Here is a 26,875-nt window from a genome sequence, read left to right as displayed (position 1 = left end):
GTGGAAAAAGTGAAGCGCTGTGAATACTTTCCAGATGCACTGTAGGAGCTATGTTGCCCATTACAGTTCAGTACAGGTGTCGGAACCACCGTCAGCTGTCCTTGCAGCATATCTTTGTTTGTGTGTGCAATGGAGGAATTCCTGGCGCTGTTTTGACTCCTTTACACATTTTATTAGCTCTTCGTTTGTTCTCAGCAAGTAAAAATACCACCATATAGACATTTAAACGAGCGCATTTCGCCCAGCAGCCAGCATTGTTTTGGATGTTCGGCAAGTTCCGTTGCAAAAATACGTAATAAAAGCTGTCCAATCAGGTTTTTACTTTTTCCTGATGCCTTTTGTTTTATATCTTTAGGTTCTGTGTTAAAAATGCCAGTGTGAATGCTAAGCGAACCAGGATTAAATGTATCATTTTCTTTTTTTGGTCCGGACCAAGAGGACCAAGAGAATCGAACTACTAGTGTGAACACACCCTTAATTCTCGTAAAATTATTAACTTATTCTCAAAAAATGACGACTTCAATCTCATAATGTTATGACTATATAAAAAAAGAGGCCTATAATGTGATTATATACAAAACATTACAATCTTGTTCTTGTAAAGTATATGATTTTCATTCTTTAATTTTAGATTCTTGTTTTTTTAAGTGGCATAAACACACTGTTGTAGTACTTTCTGTGTTTTCTCATTTACAAAAGTAATTTAACAGCTCTTTCATCTGCCCCATAAAGGAAATTTATAATATACTTATTATATATTTTATTAATTGTGACAGGGTATTTATTAAAATGTGTAGTGAACCACACAGTTAATGAAATCTTTTTTCCCCCTTTGTTTGACACCTGTACAATGGCTGATCCTAAAGCAAGGTGTTATGAAGCAGTGATTTTTTTTAAACATTTTGAGGCTGAACTTTACAAATGATTTATGAATTATTCAGTGATTCAAATTTGCAATGGATTGCTTCATTATTAAGCTATGAGAATGCTTTAGAAATTCCATCTTGTCAGTAATCTCAAACACCTTTATTCAGATTTACATGGCAGGCTACATGAAAGATACTGGTGCAGAGCATCCTCTGAGTATCAATAATATTATGACAGACTGGAAAACATCACTTGCTCCACAAGTGTTTCAGGAATGAATTACAGTCAAACATTAAAGTCAGATAAGATGGGGTTTTTCCTCACAAATGTATTGTGGCATAATATTGTATGATATAGGGTTTTACAAAACATTGTAAAAGACCACCAGGCATAAGGAGACAATTTTTTTTAGGTTTTGATTTGTAGGATGTCTATACAGAGTACAAACTGAGAAGCCCACAAGAGCAAAAGCACGCAGACACATTTCCTGTATGAGAAGGGGGGAGACTGCAACTTACCAGATATGGTGGTGGGATTGTGTACCACCCACACTGACAAATAGTACATACAACCTCCTACTATCATGTACTAAAGGTCAGTGAGTAACAAAATCCCTTCTATTTATACTGTACATACTGTGAGTGTGTGTGTTTGTTTTTGTGAATGAATAAATGAATCCAACATTTTTCATCACATCAAACCTGAATGTGTTTTCCACACAAGTGAGGAAATGCTGCTGTTCTACTCTAATGTGTTGGTGTGTCTAGTGCCAGACTGGTTTCACCTGAGATCTGTGGCTGACTCATTCCTTTAAAGGGGAGTTCCATAAAATATTCCACTATTTAATTTCAACACAGAATTCTATTTACTGTAAATCAATGTAATTATCGAATGCTATTCATATGAAAATATAAGACTGCCAAATGTGAATGATTTTGAATAATTTATCCTTAATTTTATGAAACATCCCCAAAAAAATAAAAGAAAGATAGAAAGAGAAAAAAAGATTTCTTTGATAATACTAATAAATTATAAGTGCATTTATGTGTATGTCTATTGTTTCCAGTTCTGCTCGCATCCAGCAGAAAGCAGAAACTTTTTTCAGTTCCAATCAAAAGGATTCACTACATGCAGCTTGGACATTTTTGAGGAACTGTCACTGGTAAAGATTTATGATAGCATGATTCTCTTCTGCTTTTCAAAATATGTTGCAACAGTTACAATTATCTGTTGATATAGGGTGCTAAGAACAAAGGATACATTTCTGTTACATGTCATAACATTTATTAATTTAGCAGACAATTTCATCCAAAGCGACTTACAACAGAAACGATTTATCCCAAGGAGGCAGTAATGAGAGAAGTGCTGTAACACAAAGTTGCAAATTGCTCAGAGAAGCACAAGTAGGATGGTGAGAGAGAGAGAGAGAGATGTGAATGGATGGATTGAGTTTTTTTATGAAAAAGAAAGAAGACAGTTATTGCATTAGTAGGATGCATGCCTGAGATGACAGAAAATCAAACAAAGTATGGACCCCAAGCATCGGAATTTGCTACTCATTGTAACATTAATTGAAATAAATTATTGTAAAACTGCTAAAACGTTTTACATTTTTCTTAAAGAGGATAGCATAGGCTGATAGGAAATGGGATGGGTTTGGGGCAGAAGGCTGGACTTGAACCTGCACCGCTGGGAGCTCCATGGCCCTTCAAGAGAATGGGTGCTACTTTACCATGGCTCTAATGTTACCATGTGTTCTTTTAAGTGGGAAATATGTTAGCAGGGTAAACTTAACATTCACTAATAGTGATACAGTGTACACTTTGTCATTCTAAACAGAAGCATGGTTCAGATTAGCAAACCAATCTGTTAATAATTTAATTAAAAATTATATATTCAAATAAACTACATTTTGCATGTTAACAAATCAATTCAGAAGGCTTGTAGTGGTACATAACAGTTCAGTAGGGGCATGTAATGAACATCACTGTAGGCCAGATGAAGTAACTGTGAAATGCGGTGAGACTTTTTCTTTCATTATTTCCTTTATGAGTGGGTGGATGAAAACACACAAAGTGGATATCTCTGACTCAAAATCACCTGTTGTTTGCCTTTTAGAAAACTATGCAAATTGCAACAGTATCATGTGACCGAGAATGTCACATAGTATTAACGAAGTAAATGTTTAATATTTTAAGAGACAGAACTTAATACAAGACATATACAAAAACACAGAGTTGTCAAAAGGAATGGAATTGCCCATTTTAGAATGAAACGGGTGAGCTACAGTTTTCAAGCTATGAGTGACTTCCCACTAGTGGGAAAATAATACACTGTGTAACACACTTCACTCAAATCCAAACATTAGGACAATAACTTGGCACCCAATGCAGAAAAGGGGCTCACTTCTAGAAGAGTATTTTCCCCAGATAAATTTAGTTATTTTGATTACACATATTAAAAGGTCAGTAAAGCTTTAGCAATATAAAAAAAAATTGCCTGTATTGGCTTTGATATGGTAACAGAATAATAGAAAAGGAACTTCCAGATAATACAAGCTGGCTTGGATTTAGGTCTCTTTTAAGAGTGTGCATTTCAGATAAGAAACAAAAACAAAACAAAAAAATGCTTCACTCAAATATACAGTCTAGAATAAATATGGTATTTAGAGTTGATCATTAATATAAAGTTAATATTTTTTTATAGTGTTATATTGTACTGAATATCAGTTATATTAAAAGACGTTAACTCCGATTCTTCTGTGATTTAGAGGGATCACCGTTGTTTGGTCAGGGTGAACATCTGAACATAGCAGCAGCATTTTCTGTCATCCTTTGTTCAGTCGCCCTTAAGGAAAAAAGTAGAAAGAAATATTTCACAACTTCCATATGTTATTATATATTCCATTGAATTTCTGACAGAACCAAATGATCAGACATTGTTTGTAACATAAAAAAATTATTTTAGCCTAAAATGCACTTCTCAAATCATGTATCTTTAGCTACATGATTTGATAAGTCTTAAGTGTGCCCTAAAATTAGACAGCAGAAGCCCATGCAGAGTTCAACCTAATCCCACACATACCAAAGTTACAACTCTTAAAGCTAATGAAGAATCATATGCTCTTACACACTATTTGGAATAGGGGTCCTGTTCACAGTCATGTTTAAGTGTTTAACTTAATGCATTCAGCTAAGACTTGGGTTGTATAATCTAACTGACAAATCCCTTTATTATTCCAGTTGAACCGTCTTTCTGTGAAATTTCATCGCTACTGAAACAAATGTCTTTGATTCAAGAGAAGGATCCAATAGAAAATTGATTTTCTTGGTTAAGAACATTTCTAAAAAGTTTATTAGTAAGAAAGATATGTCTATTGTAATGTAATGTTATCCTCTGGCTAAATATTGAATTAACTAATGAAATCCTCCATCTGCCATTATTTTAACAAACTAAATCCTGTGCTAAACAGGTTATTACCAGTAGTCTTGCCCAAACTGGTGCAGATAACATTGCAACTTTTACTTTTAAGATCATCTTATCTAATGTTGTATTTGTAATTATTTTACAATGGAGAAACGCTTGTTTTCCAAACCAGCATGTAGATCCCTCAACATTAAAGGAATGGTTCACCCAAAACTGATCATTCTCTCATCATTTACTCACCCTTATGTCATCTCAAACTTGTGTTGTTTTTTCTTTCTTTCTTCTGCAGAACACAAAGATTTTTTGAAGGCTATACACCGATCAGCCACAACATTAAAACCACCAGCCTAATATTGTGTAGGTCCCCCTTGTGCCGCCAAACAGCGCCAACCCACATCTCAGAATAGCATTCTGAGATGCTATTCTTCTCACCACAATTGTACAGAGTGGTTATCTGAGTTACTGTAGACTTTGTCAGTTCGAACCAGTCTGGCCATTCTCTGTTGACCTCTCTCATCAACAAGTCGTTTCCATCTGCAGAACTGCCACTCACTGGATGTTTTTGGCACCATTCTGAGTAAATTCTACACAGACGGAAATGCCTTGTTGATGCTATAAGCCTAAACACCACAATACATAGGTCTTAAAATGATAAAATCTCACATAAAAGTCAAACAAAAATGACTGCCGTATGTACTCTCTGCTCGTGCTGGTTCACATTTCCATGTCATGTGCGTGGAGTTAAACTGCTGTGTTTAAATAGGCTCTTTGGGGTGCCTTGATTTTTAAATGGTTTAAAATTAAATTACACTTAACTTGTCTAATATTTGTACTTAAGACTGCACACCAGAGCAAAAAAGGGAAAAAAACACTCTCTTACAGTTTATCAAGCATTGACACTTTTTTTTTTGTTAAAAACAACCTGGAATCATGTTTAATAACAGTCATGAAACCCAACACAGGTGTTTTGAGATGCGTTTCAAAAATGTACGTTATTTTTACATTTACTCTGTGATCCCACAATTAAATGTTATTGCCATGCTAAATAAAAATAAGAAAATAATTACGATTTCGATAATAAAGTCATAATATTTTGTGAATAAAGTACAAATTAAGAGAATAAAGTTGTAGAATTATGAAAGTCGTAATAGTTTGAGAATAAAGTCGTAGCATTATGATATTACATTTCGTATGAGAATAAAGTCAAAATGATTAGAATAAAGTCATAGCATTTTGAGATTATAGTCATAATATTTTGAGAATAAAGTATAAATTATTAGAAAAAAGTCTTAGCATTGTGAGAATAAAGTAGTATATTGTGTGAATAAAGTACAAATATTAGAGAAAATAATCTCAATATTAGGCTAAACAGAACATCATTATCACAACGATGATGATGGACACTGAGCCAGCAGCTTCAATAATGCAAGAGATGGATGTAGTGGATGTACTTAAATCATACTTTAGGATAAGATTTTACAATAAAGAAATCCTTGGTCTTTTGGCGCATCAGCACAGAGTTATTAGTATCTGGACTCTGCAGCAGTTATATAGGAAATGTAATTTATTTAGAAGAAAGAACCAGACAGATTCGAGCAGTCCTGCTCGGCGTTGTTATTGGGTTTTCCTCTCTAAACACTACTGTTCCTGAGGGGATGTTACCACATACAATATCTTGATATGGACTTATATAATTCACAGCAGTTCCAATTATTTTTCACTTCAATTGAGTGTGAGCCTATCTCGTGCCCCTCCCTTGACAGGTTCCCACATGTTGAAAACTCCTGTAATAATGCACACCTCATTCATGATCAGAGAGCTTGCAAAAACTTCCCACAAATTCAGCTCGGTTGTATAGCCAAGTTATCTCCCTGGTTAGTGATATTGTATGTAAAGACCCAGATGCTCCACTTTGCTGTTGTCCACCACATCACTTTGATATTACTTTCCTTTTGATTTATTATCAAAATATTACGACTTTAATCTCATAATGCTTCAAATTTCTTCTCAATTATTTTTACTTTATTCTCAAAATATTATGATAATGACAATTGATTTTATTGTTAGCGTTAATTTCTGCACAATGAACAATGAGCCGACAAGATGTAATTCTTGATTTGATCCCCTGCAATTTAAATTAAAATGTGTTTGATCCATTTAATGTGCACCTGATGTGTGCTTATATAAAGTTCTGAACCAGAGTCAGTGTTGCGCTTATTATAATTATTATTTGACAGGTAGGGTGGTCATTTTTTAAGTCATGGAATGAAGGATTCTTCTTAGTTTTTTCTTAATCTTACATTTTTTAATTTATTTTATTTTATTTTTTTACTTTTACTTCTACTTTAGATATATATATTTTTTTGTTTTTTAACTTTTACTTCTACTTCTATATATATATATATATATATATATATATATATATATATATATATATTAATATATATATATATATATATATATATATATATATATTTTTTTTTTTTTTTTACTGTGGGGAGAAAAGTCGTACCAAGAATTTAACTACATGTAGTACTGTGTATGATTATGTATATGACCAATAAAACTTGAAACTTGAAACTTTTATATTATAATATGGCCTGTGGGCTAAGCCTCGGATGACACTGAAGTCTAGTGTTGCCCCTGATATAAGGTGAAGTTGGGAGGGCTTCTTGCAAAAGAAAGGAAGTGGTAGCTCCATAGACTTCCTGTGTTTCTGTAGCTAAATGTTGCACAGTAAAAACATACTTCGCCTTTGGCTTTGGTTGCTCTAAATATTTTCACAGTTTTACTCATACATTTTATCTGACAATGTATTAGATCATGGGAATTTTTGATGAACCTGTGTAATACATTTTAATGATATCCTTTTGATGCACTAGGATTCAAATCAGATATCCTCTGTAGTCCCTGAGCATGAAACCTGGACTATTTATCTGATATATCTGAAGCACTGAAGTAGAAGAAATGGTGCTGTTATATGCAATGAGAGGACAGCTCAATAAACACAAATTGATCAAAATGATGTGGACCTCCTGTCTGATGTGAGGGCCTTTTTTAGTTTTTGTTGTCTCTTTTCTTCCTGGGCCTATTGTGTAGATTTAGCTGCCTTTAATACAAAACAAATATGAAATGCTTTTTTCCTGGTAACCCTCTCTGGTGACCTGCTAATTCTAAGAGAGGAAAGCAGAAGAGAATGAAGCAGGAAGAAAGTGTGAAGTGGGAGGTTATTGTGCCACACTTTTTTCTCTCTCTTTCCAGCTATTCATCCCACCACAAGGTTCTGTTTTCATAATTTCCTTTGTTTCTGGGAGCTTTATTTACAATTGTGCAGTCTTTGTAATGTTTCATAAGTAATGTAAAAAAAAAAAAAAAAAAAAAAAACATGTCCCTGGGACACTCCATGAGCATTCTGTGAAGCGTTACATAAAATAAATATAACATATTAATTACTTATTAATAACATGACATAGCATGATGTGATAAATTAAGCAACAAGCACTAAATATATTATTTCGTAACAAATAATCTTAATCTTAATCTTAATAAAAAGAGCACCTATTATTGTTTTTCAAATATTACCTGTCATGAAGTGTGTTATATAGCTGTTTGTGAATGTAAAAAAGTCTGCAAAGTTTCAAAAATCAAAGTGCACGATAAATGGAGTTATTGACTCCCAAAAGAAAGAACCGATTCTGAACACCTGAAACAAGTCGTTAGTAATTCCAGACTTACTTCCTGTACTAACCTACATAATTCGGTAACAAAAAACCCACCTCTGGTCTTCATTGGCTGCTCGCGAACAGCTTTGACCCACCCTCAAACACTACACTAAGCGGTAGACCAATCACAACAGACTGGGACATCTGACCAATCAGAGCAGAGTAGGCTCTCTGAAAGGAGGAGTTTAGAATGAATCCTTTAGAACGGATCATTGAACGAGTCATGATGCTGCAGTTTAAATTATGAGCAAATTAATGTGTTTTTTGACCTTGGATGCATGTAAATCTATTGTATGAGACCTTTAAAAACAAAATTAGGCACGTTTAAAAACCATAATAGGTGCTCTTTAAAAAAGGTATGTTTAATAAGGAGAATAGATTCTAGACTTCAAGTTAAAGTAATATACAGGGTTCAAACAAGTTAAGCTCAATTGACAACATTTGTGGCCTAATGTTGCTATAAAAAACGTTTGTTTCAACTTGTCCCTCCTTTTGTTTAAAAAAAAAAAAAATCTGGGTTACAGTGAGGCACTTAAATGTAAGTGAATGGGGCCAATCTGTAAACGTTAAAATACAGTTTTACAAATACAGTATAGCCCATATGCATGTTAACATGATTTTAGTATGATAAAATAGCTTACTAACCTTTCCTGTGTAAAGTTATTTCCAACTTTACAACTTTGTTGACAACAAAATGCCGTAAACCCTAAAACCCCAAAACTGACCATAAAAACAACAATTTTATAGCTAAATAATACATGAGTTTTAACAGAAGTGCTTTTATGAAAATATAAACTTCAAATTTCTGCCTATAAACCCTTGAAAAATAGGCCCCATTCACTACTTTTTTCTTTAAAGGAGGACGAAGTCGAAATTGTTTTTTGAGGTAATCAACATTATGCCAGTGATGCTGTTGATTGAGCTTAGCTTGTTTTGATCCTGGAATATTCCTTTAATGTAAATTCCAACCAAGCCTTTATAACAGCTGTTTGTTTACTACATTTAACCCTAGATGGGGATGATGTAGCCTTGTTGTTTGGGCTGATAACCAAAAGGTTGTATTTTTAAAAGCGACAAGGGGCAATTCAAGAACTATTACCATTGTCCCAAAGGTACTTAACCCCTAGATTGCTTCTGTCCCTGTAATGAACTTTAAATCGTTTTGAACAAATCATTCAGCTAAACTCATTTACAACATGCATTTGTAAATGAAAATCATTTACAACATGCAGTGAAACGTTCACCTAAAATACTGCAGTGCCTTAAAGTGGTCTTCAACAATAACTGAAAAGGAAGCTTGTTTTTCACCTCTACCACAATCACCTGGATTGAAAAAAGTGTTTGTGTGCAGCAAGCACACAGTTTGTAGCTGCATTTGTTTTCAGAGACAAGAGACAATGCAACAGTCTTTTGAGTCAAAAGCCAAGAGCTCTAAAAACAAGTCATGTACACATCAATCCAAAGTAAGGGAGGGATGACTTCTCCCTTCTGTGTGAGTAGTTATCATGCATGCAAACTTATACATGCCTACATGTACCGGTACAAATCCTTATATTCTTAAACTTGGATCTAAATCTATTCTAAGTGTTTTATGAACATTTAACTAATAAATGGTGTGTAAATTACTAGAGCAGTGTTCTTAATGCACATGACCTGGGATTCAAATAAATGTTATTAATTTGAAATATGAAATTAAAGAGGAAATACATTTCTGTGGCAGTACTGACCATATGAGCGGGTGAAGTTAGCACTTCTTCAGGCAGATACATAGACATATGAGCAGCACAAGTGCCACGCAGCTTGCTGAAATGAAAATGACATGGGTGTTCCTAGCTGCAACACAAAACACAGAGATATCAATAAAAAAAAAACAAAAAAAAAATCTAAAATATTTTCTCACCACACAAGTCCAAAGACAAAATTAAATCACAATAGGACATTAAATAAGGGAAGAACAAGGGCAATGAGAAAATTTTGCAATTTAAGGGGCCATTCAGACCAAATACATTCTTGCCCTACAAAATGCTAGATGCAGCGCAATGAACAGGTGTCTCACTACTCTTTTTTTAAAAGTTGAAGTTTTTTTTATTTTATTTTTTTTAGATTTTCTCCCCTTTTCTCACCAATTTGGAATGCCCAGTTCCCAATGCGCACTAAGTCCTCGTGGTGGCATCGTGACTTGCCTTAATCCAGGTGGCAGACGATGAATCTCAGTTGCCTCTGTGTCTGAGACCGTCAATCTGTGCATTTTATCACGTGGCTTGTTGAGGGCATTACCGTGGAGACATAGCACATGTGGAGGCTTCACACTATTCTCCGCGGCATCCACGCACAACTCACCATGTGCCCCACCAAGAGCGAGAACCAAATTATAGCAACCACGAGGAGGTTACCCCATGTGACTGTACCCTCCCTAGCAACTGGGCCAATTTGGTTGCTTAGGAGACCTGGCTGGAGTCACTCAGCACGCCCTGGATTCGAACTCGTGACTCCAGGGGTGGTAGTCAGCGTCTTTACTCACTGAGCTACCCAGGCCTCCACGGATAGGTATTCTTAAAGATGATATCATTCAGCCCCCTATTGTCAATACAAGGGTAAAGCAATCCATCTTTCTTCTCCACAAAGGAGAACCTCACGCCCTCCGGGGATGAGGAGGGGTGAATGTGACCGGCTGCCAAAGACTCCCAGATGTACTTTTCCATGGCCTCCCTCTCTGGGACATAGAGCCAGTAAAGTCGGCCCTTAGGTGGAGAAGTGCCCGTCAATAAATATATACAAAAAATAAATATATGGCACAGTTGTAGAGATGGTGAGGAGGGAGAGATGCAGCCCGAGATTTACTAAATGCCACCCTCAGGTCGTGGTACTCTCCTGGAACACCAAATATATCACCTGGGTCGTCCTGCAACACAGAACAAAAAACTGGGGGAGGAAACAGAACCAAGACAGTTGGCAAGACAAAACGAACTCCAAGAAAGAACAGTACTCTCTGCCCAACTAAGGTGAGGGTAATTCCTCACAAGCCAGGGATGACCTAACACCACCGGGGCATAAGTGAGCCTATAAGGAGGAACTTGATCTCCTCCTTGTGGTTTCTGGAAATGGTAAGGCTCACCAGAACAGTAGTGTGGGTGATGTTGGTCAAGGGCAGACTGCTGAGGGCGTTGGCAGCCAAGGGCTCCGGGAGCGGGACGGTAGGTATTCCCATCTTGGCCACAAGTCTGGAGTCAATAAAGCTGCTCTCAGCCCCAGTCAACCAGCGCTACACAGGAGTGGCCTGAGAGACCACACTGAAGTCTGGCAGGGAGTAGAGTTACCTGGCCAGGGGTTTTCCTAGAACAGTCCCGCTCACCAGTAACCCCTGACCTACTGGTGAGCATTGCCTTTTACCAGGCATTTGGTGGCGACATGACCCGCTCCCCCAGAGTACAGACAGAGACCTTGGGAGCGGCTACATTGTTTCTCTTCCCGTAACAACCGAGTTCTGCCCACCTGCATGGGTTCAACCTCTGAAGATGGCTCTGGAACCCCTGTCAGTGTGACAGGACATAGAGGAGTGGTCAATATATCACAATGTTGAATAGTTAAGCAGTGACATTGCTGGAGTATCAACCGAGTGTCTACTCTGATGGCCAAGTCCACCAAGTCATCGAGTATGTCCAAGGCATGAATCTCATCTTTAACATAATCAGCCAACCCATGCAGGAAATGGTCTGACTGCACCCCCTCATTCCAGTCATCTGGAAGCTGCCAGGGTTTGGAACTCAATGGAGTTTTTGGAGACAGACCAGACACCCTGGCTGAGTTCAGAAAGTGCCCGTGCTGCCTTTTTGCCATAGGCTGCAAGGTCAAACGCCTTCTTGAGTTCATCACCAAAGGACTGGAATGAGGCACAGCAAGGATCTTTATTTTCCCACACAGCAGTTCCCCACTCACAGGCTTGATCGGAGAGCAGCGTGATTACGTAGGCAACCTTAGACTGTTCAGCAGGAAACGATGATGGCTGGAGAGCAAAAACCAGAGAGTATTGAGATAAGAACAAGTGACAGTTTCTGGGCTCACCTGAATATGAGGCTGGTAGATTAAGGCATGGTTCCGAATGACAGGGTTGTGAGGGAACCATGTGGGTTGCCAGTGTGCTGGATGCAGAGGGTCAGGGATTGGTGGAAAGATTCAGCTGTGGGATCTGGGCAGACAACTTGGTTATCTGCACTGCCATGGCCTCAGTGGCTTTACCAGACGCTGTGATCAGCTCCTGTTGTTGGCCGAGAAATGCCCCCTCCACTAGGTCCATGTCTGGCCAGATCATAATGTCAGTGATGATAATGAGGACCCAAGAATGGAATTAAATAAGTAATGTTTATTAGACAATGAATCTGATGAATCATGCCTGGTCTGATTATTTATGCTGAGGAACACAGATGGCAGGCCCACTACAACTTCAGCTTTCTGTTCTTGGCTGACAGAAGTGAAACCCTTTGTGGTCATCTGCTGCTGTAGCCCATCCACGTCAAGGTTAGACATGTTGTTCATATGAGATGCTATTCTGCTCACTACAATTGTACAGATGTAGTTATCTGAGTTACTGTAGACTTTCTGTCAGCTTGAACCAGTCTGGCCATTCTTTGTTGACCTCTCTCATTAACAAGGCATTTATGTCCGCAGAACTGCAGCTCACTGGATGTTTTTTTATTGTTTTTGTTTGTTTTTTGGCACCATTCTGAGTAAACTCTAGAGACTGTTGTGTGTTAAAATCCCAGGAGATGAGCAGTTACACAAATACTCAGACTAGCCCGTCTGGCACCATCAATCATGCCACGGTTGAAATCTCTGAGATCACATTTTTTCCCTACTCTGATGGTTGATGTGAACATTAACTGATGCTCCTGACCCGTATATGCCTGATTTTATGCATTGCACTGCTGCTACATGATTGGCTGATTAGGTAATCGCATGAATATGTAGGTGTACAGGTGTACCTAAGAAAGTGGTCACTGAATGTATATGCAGAGTGTGGAGGATGGTGGAAACTAGCTGGATCCTTAGATAGATGTAAGTGGCAACAGGTTCCAGAGTCCAGAGCAGTGCACAGAGAAATCAGGAAATGATAATTAATCCACTGGAATAACGGCAGGAAAATTTCAGAGAGACAGAATTGGAGCTGAAGACTGCAGCAAAGGTCGGTAACAGGGCAGAGAGTCGAACTAAACAAAAGATAAAGGTCAAACAACAAGACAAAACTGGAACTAAGATGAGGCGAGATGGCGAGTAAACACACAGGATTATCTGACAATGAGACAGAGCACACATAAGGCATAAATAGAGCAGGGAGAATGAGGAACATTCTGCTTCAATCTAACAACAATGCCTGCTTCAATCACGCAACGCCTGTGATACATGAGGAAAACAAACAGAGCATGCAGACTCATAGAACAAAGCTGATCGGAGGTCTGGACTATGACATTTATCTGTGGGTTAAAACCCATGTTTGAGTTTGTTAGATCTGTGTCCTTTTTGTTGGTGGCGAGGGTTTTTGTCCTTTTTATTGGTTTATTATATGATGATTTATATTTATTATTAATTTTTTCTACTGTGTTCTCTCAGGAGCTGAGGGCCCAGGTTAGGGGCCTAGCTGTTCTGCACTAAATGGTGGTGGTGCCCCTGTCACGTGCTTAGTGCTGTTTATTCACAACTGATTCACCTGTGTGCTTGTGTGAGTGTCTGTACACCTGTGGGTGAAGTATCTTTTCATAGGGGGATCGCTGTGCTCGGCTAGCCTACCTGCTCCTGGTAAGCCTCAGCCCTCATTGTTCAAGTATACGTTGTTCCATTTTTGTGAGTATGTGTGCGAAGCCTGTTGCAAACCACGCAGTTATTGTCTGTGCTCATTGTGATTTAAATCACTTTTAAATTATGAAATGCATGTCCAGTTCCTTTCTGATTTTGTCTGTTGGTGATAAAGAATATTTTTATATTTGTATACACGTCTCTTGCCCTTTTGACTTGGAACTTCTAACCTGTGTGCCCTTTTCTTATTTTTGGGTTGGTGTTTTCCCTGTTTCAGCTTTCCCATTGGCATTTCCTAAAATATTAGCATTAGCGTCACTTCTCCCCACCCGCTAGAGTGCTTAATCCTTTCCCTCTTCTCTCTGTGCTCCACCACATTAACATAGAAGCGCATACATATGCAAAAAAATTTTGGTGTGAATAGCCCCTAAGTCTGCAAAAACATGCAAAAAATCAGAGCAATTGTCAAACATCTCTTCAAAAATATCAGATGCATTTTTACCTCACCAAGTTTTACTCACATTTGTTCAGAGAGATAGTGATGGCAGAACCAAGGCCCTGATGGTGAACTTCACACTTTACAAGTTCATTGTCTAGTAGTTCAGCCTGAAGTTGAATGGAACTGACCACCATTGTGGTGCCATCCCCTAGCTCGTATATTGTTGTCACGGCAGGCCCCAGTGTATGGTTATGACCCTCCACATTCCATGAGATCTCTGCTGCTGGACGAGACACCGCTGTGCAGTTGGCCTCAACAATGCCCTGTGATACGGTGGTGTAACTAGCCTCAGGTTTGGGTAAAACTAGGAAAATTACATGTTCATTAAATATTTGAGTAACACATTATAATTATCATCTTTTTAAAGCTAATGTAAGTTTTTCAATGTTTAAATATGTTCTCCTATCCCAGCTTTATATGCAGAGGTAACCATCTAATAGAAAAAATATATGATCCCAGAAAAAAGCCATATTAATGTATTATAACAGTTAATATTAAGGATTTACATACTAAACTAAATGTTAACTATTTTGGTATTACATTTATACCAGCAAATATTTCATCAACATCAATAGTATTTATTAGTTATAGACAAATTTCAAATTGTCAAACAGTAAAATTTCTTAACTCTTCATGAATTTACCTTTACTGCTTGTAATAAATTATTTTTATATACTTTTTTTTGTGTTGCATTGTGTTGTGAATTTAGAACATCCACTTCTGAAATTTAAAAACACATAGCAAGTTTTTCCAAAATTTACACCAAAACAAAGACACATGAAAAAAATCAAAACATTTTGTAACCAGTGGTTAAATGTAAGACATTGCTAGCACTTCTCTTTGTTTTATTGTAAATGGGAGCTTCATCCTAAAGACAAAGGAATGCAGTTGTGTTGTTATGCTGATAACAAGCCATCAGACATTGGTCATGTCTGCGGCAGACTCCATCAAGGAGGGACTCTGTGACATAAGTCAGATAAAAGAGAAAGAGACAAACTATTACAATAAGAGGGGTGAGTGAGGTTCTGTCCACTTATGAGGCTGTGTGAGCTTTTTGGTGACAACAGCCATACTGTTTCAGAAATATAAACAGAGGGAAATCAGACAAAGTGGAGCTCTGTTCTAGATGAACAGAGACACAGTAATAGCATTGGCTCTCATCCCAAACTGTCCCCTAAACTACAGTCACAGCCAAACATAATAATCAGTGTCAGATTTAACTGATCATGAGCTTTCTTCCCAGGAATGTTTTTTAGCTTGCAAATGACAAATTAATTTCAGTTAGGAAATGCAGGGGTCTTGCGACATCTTTTCCTAAGTTTCAAACTACATTTAACTTGAAATGGGAAATAAACAAGTGAGACTCTCAAAAAGTGCCTGTCAGATGCATGTGTACATAGACGTGTCCTTAGAAAAGCCCTTAAAATAAGTCTACCTCAGACAGATAAAGGAAATAAACAATATATTGGCTTGTGAAGGCACTTTTTGTATTGCCTAATCAAGTACTTGTCTGCCACAGATTCTGCCACATTATTTTTATTTTATATTATATTAATAATTATTTAAATATGATATTACATATTGAGTATTTTTTATTTGTGGGACTTTCTCGACAAATATTGATATATGCGATTAATTTGATTAATTAATGGGCATATCGTGTAATAAATTGTATTAAAAAAATAAAAAATTATTGATTTGTAGCCCTACTAGTAATATATTATATCCCTAACCATCAGTGCTGGGCAATGTTACTTTTAAAAGTAATTCATTAGATTATTGCATTTCTCCTTACAGAAGTAACTTAATTAATTAAAAAGTTATGGAAAGTAAAGTGTTACGTTACTTTTTTGCATTATTTTTTCATTACTTTTTTTCTCACCGCCAATCTCTCTTCTGCTATTCTATGCATTCCATACAAATAAGTCATGCATTGCATACAAGAGACATTACAGGTCATGCTAGCTACTGTACAACACGCTTGACAAAACAACATACTAAACAAACAGATATTTAGAAAGACAACAGTCAGTAAGTCTTCACATCATATTTATAATAAAGACTCAATAACAGGAATACGCATGATTTGTTTTTCCATCGACATGGCAGCCAATATGAATAATGAAGAATAACCACTGTCTTACAAAATGCAACAATGTTCAACATCTGAACTAGTGGTCGACCGATATATCACAGAGGCCAATAAATCAGCCGATATTCTGACTTTTTTCATTATCGTCATCGGACGATACATTTTCCTGATTTTTTTCTTGAGGGCGGTGAAAATCGCCTGCTTGCATGTGAAGCGACTGAGGGTGTTTTCCAAACAGCATTTTGGCAATGGGATGCCACTCGAAAGGTTGTTCCAAACAATAGTAGGAAAGTAAATTTTTTCATAAAGGGCCCTTTCAGAAGACTTTTAGTGAAGGCTACATTTAAACTGTAATGCCATGTTCCCTTCAGAGTGCCCACATCAAGAGCTCTGTCTTTCGTAGTGAGTAGGGCATAGGGATGATCACTTTCGATTGGAATTCGCCCTGAGACATGTAAACGATCCAGGCTGTTTAAACCGTCAGGAGATTGCTGCTGATCGCTGGATCCGCACGAGCGTGAGTGCAACCAAAGTCTTTCTAGCAAGTCCGTCCATTGTCGGCCATGTTTGGAACACTCTCGGGAGGCTATTTCCAGTCATGACAGTGCAGCTCCTATCTACTTGAATGGGGAAAGACCGCAATCTCTAAAACAGTTGGTCAAGATTACAATAAAAGTATATATTTCAAATTAGCTGTAAAATCTGACAAACACTGGAATCATAAACGGTGCTTCTTTACCTCAGATTACGGTAAAAATCCCAGTTTTTATAGCTAATGTGCATGTGTGTTCTCGAGTTAATTAACAGGTGATGTCTGTATCTAAAAAGTGATTGGCTGTTTTACCTGTAAGGTGGGACTTCCTATCTACATCCGTTGACCGTTGGCTGCAGTTGGGCGTTCTAATTTCTCCCATTCATTTTAATTGAAGTGGCCCATTTCTGCTAAATAATCTCTGGTGCAACTTCAAGGTAAAAGTGCTTCAAGTATGCCATCCACCTTATTCCTGTAGCATTCGCTAATGTAGGCAGCGGTCATTTAGTCCCTGTTTCAGATGGTATTAGAATGTGATTCAGATGATCCGATAACAAGTGATCAGCACTATATACAGGTGTAAATGGGATGCAAAACCTTTTGTGATCGAATCAAAAACGCATTTGAAACGCTGTAAACACCGTCCAGGATGCAGCGAAGCACCACTCCTTATCGGTCAATCAACTGCTGCGCTAAATCAAGAGTTTAAACTGTTCATGACTCTGGTGACACATGGCTTTAAAGGGAAATAACTGTCTGATCGGGGAAAATTTAAAAAGAGCTTATATATACATGTACGAGATCTTTACGGATCTTCTTCAGTGTGTCTTCGTGTGCACTTATAGTAGATGAAATTTCAGCTGTACCTGGTGCGCCATTTTTCCAAGCTTCTTTGTCTTTGTGACATTTTTCCGGTTTATTAATTTATGATGTATTGATGCTATATGTCACAAGTGCTCACAGAAGATGCATTTGTGTGAACAACAGCGATGTGTCTCGCCTGACCACATGTGATCAGATCACTCGAGAGACATCTTAATACTGTGATGATGTGCATTAAATACAATACCTGTTGTTCTTCAAGAATCCAGTAGATGGCACTGTGTTACAGCAAATGTTACAAATGGTTTGAGAAACAGACGTACAAGACCAACATGTAATGTGCGATCAGTAAATAAACAGAGACATGTTGAGATGTGAGTCATTTTATTTTGAATCATTGAACAAAATAAATACCATCTATAAACAAGGTCTTAGTGAGTATTGTATTATGTTTTGCTCAAGTCGTTTCGGCTAGAACACGTTATGATGTCCTCACAGAGCTCAGGGATAACGTGCTGTTCGTGGCTCTAAATACATCCTGAGGCCACTTCTTAAAATCGTCCTGCCAAACCTCTATTAAAGATGGAATGGCTATCCGTATATAGTACTTATTAAGCTCCGTCAGGCTGTGCTCACACATCTAGAAGTATGAATGAATGATCAACACTGCAGCAAAATATTAATGAACATTTGATGCAACTACAACTGTGTTTACTTCTTAGCGGAAATACCTCCCACATTTCATGCAAAGCATCATGGGGCGTAGGAATAATGTGGATAAATGTGTAAGTAAATGTCTTATTCACTGTGCACTGTATGTACAATTGGTTTGATTCAGTATTTCTTGAGTAAATGCGATTGTTAATGCGCCCATGCCATATATGGTTGCTGGACTACTGTATGTAATGTTTTTTCCTTCTTTCTAATATATTTACAATTTCTTCATGTGTAAATAAATAAAAAAATATTGATTACTAAACAGAAATCAGAAGAAACTGCTATCTACCATTTAAAATACAATATTATTTTTTTAGATTCTTTTTTTACAAAGTTTTGTGTGAAATTGAGTAAATATAGTGCTAAATAATCAAGTTTATTAATAGCAATTAATGTTTATGTTATTTACTATATTAAATTGTGTGAAATATAGGCATTGTATCGGCCTATCGGCCACCCTGCTCTCTGGATATTGGCATCGGCCATTAAAAAACCCATATCGGTCGACCACTAATCTGAACTTGCATCATATGTCACATATGCGGTGCCCATCGACAATGCAACTTAAGATGTTTTTCAGAAGTCAGGATAAAATTCAGTGGGGAATGCCAACATAACATGTTCAAGGAATAAGTCTGATGAATAAATGAATAATTTCAATTTAAGTCATCTCAGTGCAGCTTGTTTTGAGTTGATCCACGGTACGTACTGCGGACAGCCTACTGCAAACATGCATGTTGATACAACTTGAATGGAATCGTTTTTTAATGCAACCAAAATGTCATAAAAATGGTATGTTTCACAAATCGTATTACTTGTTTATTATAAAACAAAAATGTAAAATATTTTAATAAATTAAGACATTTTGTCTGTGTACACAAACCATGAAGTATGTTGCTCGCAGCCGCTAATCCAGAGTCAGCTTTTCTCGTCCCATTCTCCTAGTTACGGGGAGCTCTAACACTGAGCAGTTTGACTGCATTGGTCACTGAACTGAGTGAGTATTTCACCCTATGTATCATGCCGTGGCCAGTGGAAAGCTAGTCTTATAATCCCTCTGCCTAAACGCGTTTACTGATTTTTTAATGCAGTTTATATTTACACCTGAATCAATCGTGTTTCATTCAAACAAATGTTGAATGTTATATGCTTTAACACAGAGCAGTTCGGATGCAAACTGATCCTAGAGAAGTAGTTATGGGCAGCTTTAAAACAAAGCAATTCGGATGCACAAAAAGTCAGCGATCATTCCACGTTTTATGTAACTATAATCATGCCGTGGCCACTGGAAGACTTCTCTGGGCTTATGCCTGTGCTATATTATACCACGAAAATGTGTGTTTACACACTTTTAAATGCAGCCTACATGAATCAAGCACGAGAATCAAAGTTTCACTTACCCGAAAGTTACATTTTTGACAAAATGTTGCCTAATGAGGACACATTTCTTAACTCTTGCTATGATTGTTATGACAACTGCAAAGTTTATGACGGTTGCTCGTAAGTTCCAGTACACAAAAAAATAAACCACTGCAAATGATGAGTACAACTGGATTCCACTGAAGCGTTCGGATTTATATTCCTTTACCAGCAATATTTTGCAGTTTTTAAAACATTAATGTCAGGGTGGGTTAAAAGAAGACTTGCTGTGGTCTGCCCATTGCTGATAAGCATGACTCATACTCTCTAGAACTACAATACCCATCATGCACACACATACTACAACTTCATTGTGCATCTCTGGTAATCAAGCATCCCACTCTCTAGAACTACAATGCCCATCATGTCTCCACCTCGAAGTTTGCTGATTTATCGCAATACTGGGAAAGGAGAGGTGTACAAAAGCAATGCATTACTTATTTAAAAAGTAACTCAGATATTATAGTCTAAAATAAAAAATACTGTGTTACTTTACTCGTTACTCGGAAAAGTAATCTGATTACGTAACGCGCGTTACTTATAACCCATTACCCACAACACTAGCTATTTTTCCATCCAAGATGCGAATTTAGTTTATGCGAAAACCATATTATCGCAAAAACAATGTGCGAATAAAGCCGCATTTCCATCCAAGGGTGTTCTAAAGGATGAAATCGTCACTTCCAGAGAAATTGTAGCCACAGTGAGTGTTTTATTAATAAAATACTGGTGGTTTAGAGCATGCAGACAAAGCACCCTAAAGAACTTTGTCTCATGTTTGGGAGCGACAGCGTGTCACACACTTCTGGGAGCGCTATATACAGTATGTGCGTTCATCCATCCTTGACTATACCGAGCGGATCTATAAGATATTTTTCAAAAGTGTCAATATACCTTCTCTTCCATAAAGTTCAAGTTTGTTTTTCGAATGATTTGCTCTGCAAACTCTTTGTGGGCTTTGGATTTTCTAGACACCGTTATTTCAGGATGACCGGAGCAACATTTCAGATGCGATGATTGGTTCTCTGGTTATTCAGTTACATTACTTTTTTTGATGCGCATCTTTTATTCCTAACAAATTTAAAAGGAGTTTATTCGGTAAATGTGTTTCCATCATCGTTTATGCGCATTTCTTGTTATCAAATAAAAAATGTATCCACCTCAAGCGAGCGTATAATTTTTTTATGCGCATTTTGGAGATTTATTCGCATCTTGGTGTTTCCATCCAGCAGTTTTATGCGATATCCCAAAATGTACATAAAAACATTGATGGAAACATAACTACTGCTAACCATACACCTAGCCCTAAAGCTAACCCTCTCACAAACCTGTATGCTTTTTTAGATTTTCATCAAGACATTATTTAATATGCTTACTAAGCCGTTTTCCTTGGGACCGTTTGTTGTTCCCCACAGTGTAAGTGATTTCAGGTTTTACTATTCTTGTAGGGACATTTGGTCCCCACAATGTAGCATGGATACACTTTCTCTTTTGCTCACTCTAACATTTTCTTTCTCCTTCTTTAAATACACCCACTCACACACATAGATTCAAAGACCTGATCGACAAACCACAGGGGTGTAAGTTTGGTGCATTGCTGTAAAATACCTAAACAACCCTTATGGAAAAAGCACATTAAGTTACCATTGAAGCACACGTGTTAACACATTAATTGAGAAGCATGTGTGACATTTTTCAAACCGACACAAATATAACGTGATTTAATGAAGCACATGTGAAATTCATGTGTTTTTCCATAAGGGAAAAATATGGTAAATGTATATTTTATTTAAATTCTGCAAAATTATAATGATTATAATTCTGTGCAATTGCTATTTCAAAACATCCTTATAGATAAATAAAAAATAACATTTTTGCCAGAACATTTACATTTCTCATAAGATGCGGCTGAATCTTAATATTTATCATTGCAATTAAACATTTACTGATTTACAAGCTGTATTTTATTATATGCCAAACACTTTAGGGACGTTTCAAGTACAGTAAATATCAATAATTTTACAATTAAGCAAATGTGTGTCTATAAGCTCTGCCATCACTGCCATTTGGACTTACCATATACAGACAGACAAGCTGTTGCGCTCTTAGTGCCATCTGGATATGTGTGGAACTCGCAGGTGTAACAGCCTTCATCCTCTGTCTGAGCCGGTTGTATGGAGAGCTGGGTTTGGCCAAGGGCTGGATTTAGACTTACTCGACCCTGGAAAGTGTTTTCGATGATGGGTGAACTATTCTTGGCGTAAGAAGCAACAGTAGTGGTGTCCCCTTGTTCAGCTGTTTTTTTCCATAAGACCTGCAGGACTCTCTTATTTAGAAGATACTTGCATGAAAGGGTAACATGCTTTCCACTCACAACAGTTTTATTGCCCATCAGCTCCACCATTGCTGGAAGAAATACAAAAAGAAAATAGACTAAGATTTTACATCCTCTTTTAATCAAAGGGAATAAAGGGATAGTTCACACACAAATAAAAATTCTGTAATCATTTACACATCCTCATGCTGTTCTAAATTCCTGCGACTTTCTTTCTTCCATGGAATGTTAGTCATCATTCACTTTCATTGTATGGAAAAGGATGCAATGAATGTGAATGGTGACAGAGGCAAACATTCTGGCTAACATTTTGTTTTGTTCCATGGAAGAAAAAAATAAGGTCAGGATTGGAAAAACATGAGGATGAGTTTATAATGATTTCTTTTACATTTTTGGGTGAACTACCCTTTTAGATAAATGTTCAGATAAATGCGTGGACTGTAAAAAACTATAACATAGGTCCATTCCTTCCAGTCTGTCTCCAGACTCACTCGAGGTCATAAAGTCTTATTTTTCTCACAAACCCAATGACAGTTTTTATCTGATACAGACTTTTGTGGTTTCTATGATAGTTTGCTGCCAGTTGTTCAAGTAGGACTTTGGCAGGAAGGTGAATCAAAACCACTTCCTGTTTGGTCAATACATTACATAGGATTATTTATAACTCTTGTCACAGTTTTTCAGTTGTCTTGCAAGCATAACGTGATAACCACCAATAACAGCCATTCATCATGGGAGCACCTTAGCAGCACATGCTTACCCAATAGTATTTCCGCTGTAAAGTCTCTGTTATCTCTTTGGTGAGTCATATAACCTCTGACCACTTCAAAATATATTTCCTTTTCAAATTCATATGAAGGACTGTTTCAGTTCAGTACATGATGTGGACATTTTTAGAAAGTTTAGAAGTTATTGCCAAGCCTCACCCGTAAGTGAGAGACATGTCCTTCCTATCTGCTGCCCGGTCGGATACACGTCAAAAAAACAATGGTAGCAGCCCTCGTTGGCCGGCCCAGCTCTGCTGATGGTGATGACGCTGTTGTGAGCATTTTGACTTGCAGAACGTGCTGTGAGCTCAACTCCATCCACACTGGTGATGTGATCATGTTTATCAGGTTGATAGTACAGTATAGTTTTATTTGCCATGTCAACCCACAGCACCTGTTTTAGAACCTCCCCTGTCTTCATGGTAATATTACAGGCCAGTGTGAAGGGAAGCCCAACCATCACCTGTAGATTTGATGGTGCAATTACCTTACCTAGGACATATATAATAATGAACCTCATCAATCAGAAAAGGAATTGCAGAAGGAATTGCAATGAACCAAAATTAAACCAAATAACTAATGGAGTGTTCTTATAACTGTAGACTGTTCTCATTTTCTCAATATTTAAGTAATGACATTCAACAAAATATTCGGCAGTTACAGTTACAAGAAATGACAGGAAATTAGTTCTCTAATGCCATCATTACACTGCAAAGGTGGCTGAAGCTGTGTCTAAAGTGGCATATATTCCACAAAAAAGGTGCTTCTAGACATAAATTACAATTGCAGAAATAATCTTATACAAATGAATGCTTTAATTGTGAAATTATGAATACAGAAATATGAAAATATTATAGAAAAAACCATCATAACAACAAAAAGTTTAAGGCTACACTAATGGTGCATTTAATTTATATAGAACCAACGCTTCATCAGAACTGCCTTTAATAGGGACTAAATGCATATTTAAGTATGGTATAAATGCAGCATTGCAACTTTACATATGTGGTGCAGTCTCAGAGAATGCTCAGAGAAGTATTAACTCGTCTTTGAAAAAATGCCTTAAAAGAGCGTAAATCTTCAAAACATTACATTCCATCACAAAGTGCATTCAATTCTAGACTTCAGATATTTTACAAATCAGACCGTAAACTGGGCAGGCACCTTGCAGTTGACAGAGCAACATCAGGGTCACCCAGACCTGTAGAGATAGCGCTGACATAGATCCAAACATCTTGACCTGCAAGAAGATCATTTAACTTAACTTAATAATGTAATGGGCCAAACAAGCATTCAAGTGAGACAAGGAGAAATTTACAATACAGACTTACAGATTCCTGTCAGAATAAGTCATGCATATTTAAGCAGGCTCTACAGTTTCCACAATTGCATTACAATGGATAACCAAGGCAGTACCACCCCAATGAGTCTAATTAAAGCCTTTTCCCAGAAGGGAATTTGATGATTCAGTGCACTATAGAAGGAATTCAAAGGCACAGTCAAATTCAGCATTTTTGGATTCTTATTTCTGTGTTTTATGCTGCCTTCCTGTGCTATCGGAATTATCCTACTTCTTACTTTTGAAGTGGTAATTACGAGTGCGTTGCTTTTAAGTGCTTTGTTGTTGGAAAGAACAGGAAACAAGGATGACGCCAGGTTCCTTTATACATATTTCTTGAGGAACTTTAATTTTGACACCATAAAACATAATACTCTGTTAGTTTGCTTATGATAACAGACTTTTGGCAAATACAAGCTATTTTCACAGTGTAAAAATGTACAGCATGCAACAAATGGTTGCTGATATGCATAAATGTGTATGACCAAAATGGCAAACGCTAACAATTAGCTGTATTTAGAAAAATTAAAAAAAAATTTGATTCACTACGGAAACCGTACTCTCCTCAGTAATGTTGAAAGTTAACATCTCCTCCCAGCTCAGAGTTTCCCAGTCGTAATTATGAAATGAGGGGTCCTTCATGTGCAACTTCCGAATGGGAAAGTTGTATTTATCATCATTTCAACAGCACGTGAAGGCAGCCTTATGGCAAGAAGAGTAAAATCTTTTAGATCTAACCGCCTACATCCTGCCAAGGTTTGTTACCTTTTACATTAACATGCATAATACCAAACTACCACTTTGTTGCTAGACTAGCACTAATGCAATGGCTTGTTTAGGAAATAGCTTCGCTTTGCCCTTTAAACAAACTTTATCATTAAAATCACTTGTGTCTAAATTGCCAGGAAGTCTACAGAAAGTGTGCTGCTAGGGGGGTGATTTTTGGCCCACATAGCAAATATTTCCAGGCAGCCACACCCCTGCTAACCTCAAACGTAAGACCATGGTTAGACCATTATACTGCTTTTGTTGTTTATTTTATCATTGTCACAAACCTGTTAAAAATAGCTTAGACTCACCCTCTATCTATTTTTAACTATTATTATAACTTATTTATTTTACCTTAAATGGTAAACAACTGACACTGAATTTGAATCATAGTTACAACTTATTATAACATTCATTATTAAGCCTTTAACAAACATAACTAAACACATCAGTAGTTAATGTAGATTCAAATATGAAAAATTAAAATAGCCTATATGAATTAATAATAATTTAATTTCTAATGATTTCAATATAGGCCTACATTAACTAATAATCTATTATTATTCTATGTAATAGAATAATAATTATATTATTCTATGTAATAATGTTTGTTTATCTGTAATCGTGAATAACAGAATAGCTTTCCTTAGTTATTATAAAGTGTTTCCAAATATGCACTTTACAGGTCTTATTTGAACAACACATATGGCTCAAGAACCCTAACCTCTTGCTCCTTTACTATAATAGAAAAAAATCATCACTAAAAGTGCCATAACAAGAATTTAGAGGAAGAATGAACAAACTGCATAAATGAGAACGAAATAACTTGTAGAAGGAATGCATGCACAGTTTGTGCATACTTTAAAAGTTGCTGGAGAAGCTAATTGTTGGATGTCTACTAGTCTACTGGGAAAATATTACTATTTCTGCACAATATCAGGTTAAGAAAATTACATGTTTGCAAACACTTCAGCGTATCCCTATTACTAACTTTTATTCACGGACATTAAAAAAAATAAAAATAAATACAAAATCAAAAAATAACGTTTTGGATAAGAGACTCACCTTGCAATGCATGGCTGTGTTCATTCATATTGTTAAAACGCTATAAGTGTTGGCAAATCCAGCGTCTCATAGGCTACTTATTCTGGCATGTGTGATTCGGGATACCAGTGGAATTGGAAGCAGGAAAGTTGGACCAGCCAGTCGTGGGAAGCATAGCAAACAGTTTTTAGAAAGACTCCAGTGACGTCCAGGGCTCGGACTTGTGCAATAAACAGACCCAGTAAACAGCGACATCTAGTGATAAAGAGCTGTCTGTACTAACGTAAAATGTCAACAAAACACTACTAATTTACTACCAATAATTTCAGTGCATTTAAAAATGCAGGGTTGACAACTTTGGGTACCTGGTTGGAGTGAAATTTTGATGACATGGGCTAAATCTATCACACACACACATTATTTGTACTATAGGCCTACCATGACCTAATCAAACCCTACAATGCATATCATTTTTTTTGTGTGTGTGTGTGTGTGTGTGTGTGTGTGTGTGTGTGTGTGTGTGTGTGTGTGTGTGTGTGCTTACTTTGTTTTATCCTGTCATTCACAATTTCAAAACACACACTTACACTTTGGCACAACCAAGGTTTTACTTATGTCAGAATGGTCTTTGGTGACAGTTGACCTACATGGTCATTCACAAGTTCGTAGTTGGTTGATTAATTGCAATTAATAATTAACATAATTGCTTAATTGCATTTCATGTTTGCATTGGACATAT

General features: G+C 36.9%; 1 protein-coding gene across 2 annotated transcripts; it reads right to left on the bottom strand.

The window, feature by feature from the left end:
- Positions 1–5: 5 nt before the first annotated feature.
- On the bottom strand, positions 6–26,303 carry LOC127444843 (OX-2 membrane glycoprotein-like). Of its 2 annotated transcripts, none has more exons than XM_051704419.1 (7): positions 26,158–26,303; positions 24,150–24,225; positions 23,145–23,477; positions 21,960–22,289; positions 14,324–14,605; positions 9,743–9,848; positions 6–3,714 (listed from the first exon to the last, which is right to left on the bottom strand). In XM_051704419.1, the coding sequence occupies exons 1-6, from the start codon at positions 26,179–26,181 to the stop codon at positions 9,760–9,762; spliced, it is 1,134 nt and encodes a 377-aa protein (XP_051560379.1). In that variant the 5' UTR covers positions 26,182–26,303; the 3' UTR covers positions 6–3,714; positions 9,743–9,759. The 2 variants fall into 2 exon arrangements, with proteins under 2 accessions (XP_051560379.1, XP_051560380.1); XM_051704420.1 differs by having other exon boundaries at positions 9,743–9,818.
- Positions 26,304–26,875: the final 572 nt, after the last annotated feature.

This window comes from Myxocyprinus asiaticus, chromosome 8 (genome assembly GCF_019703515.2).
Source record: "Myxocyprinus asiaticus isolate MX2 ecotype Aquarium Trade chromosome 8, UBuf_Myxa_2, whole genome shotgun sequence".
Lineage (NCBI taxonomy): Eukaryota > Metazoa > Chordata > Actinopteri > Cypriniformes > Catostomidae > Myxocyprinus > Myxocyprinus asiaticus.
This window is presented reverse-complemented; position numbering and strand designations above follow the sequence as displayed.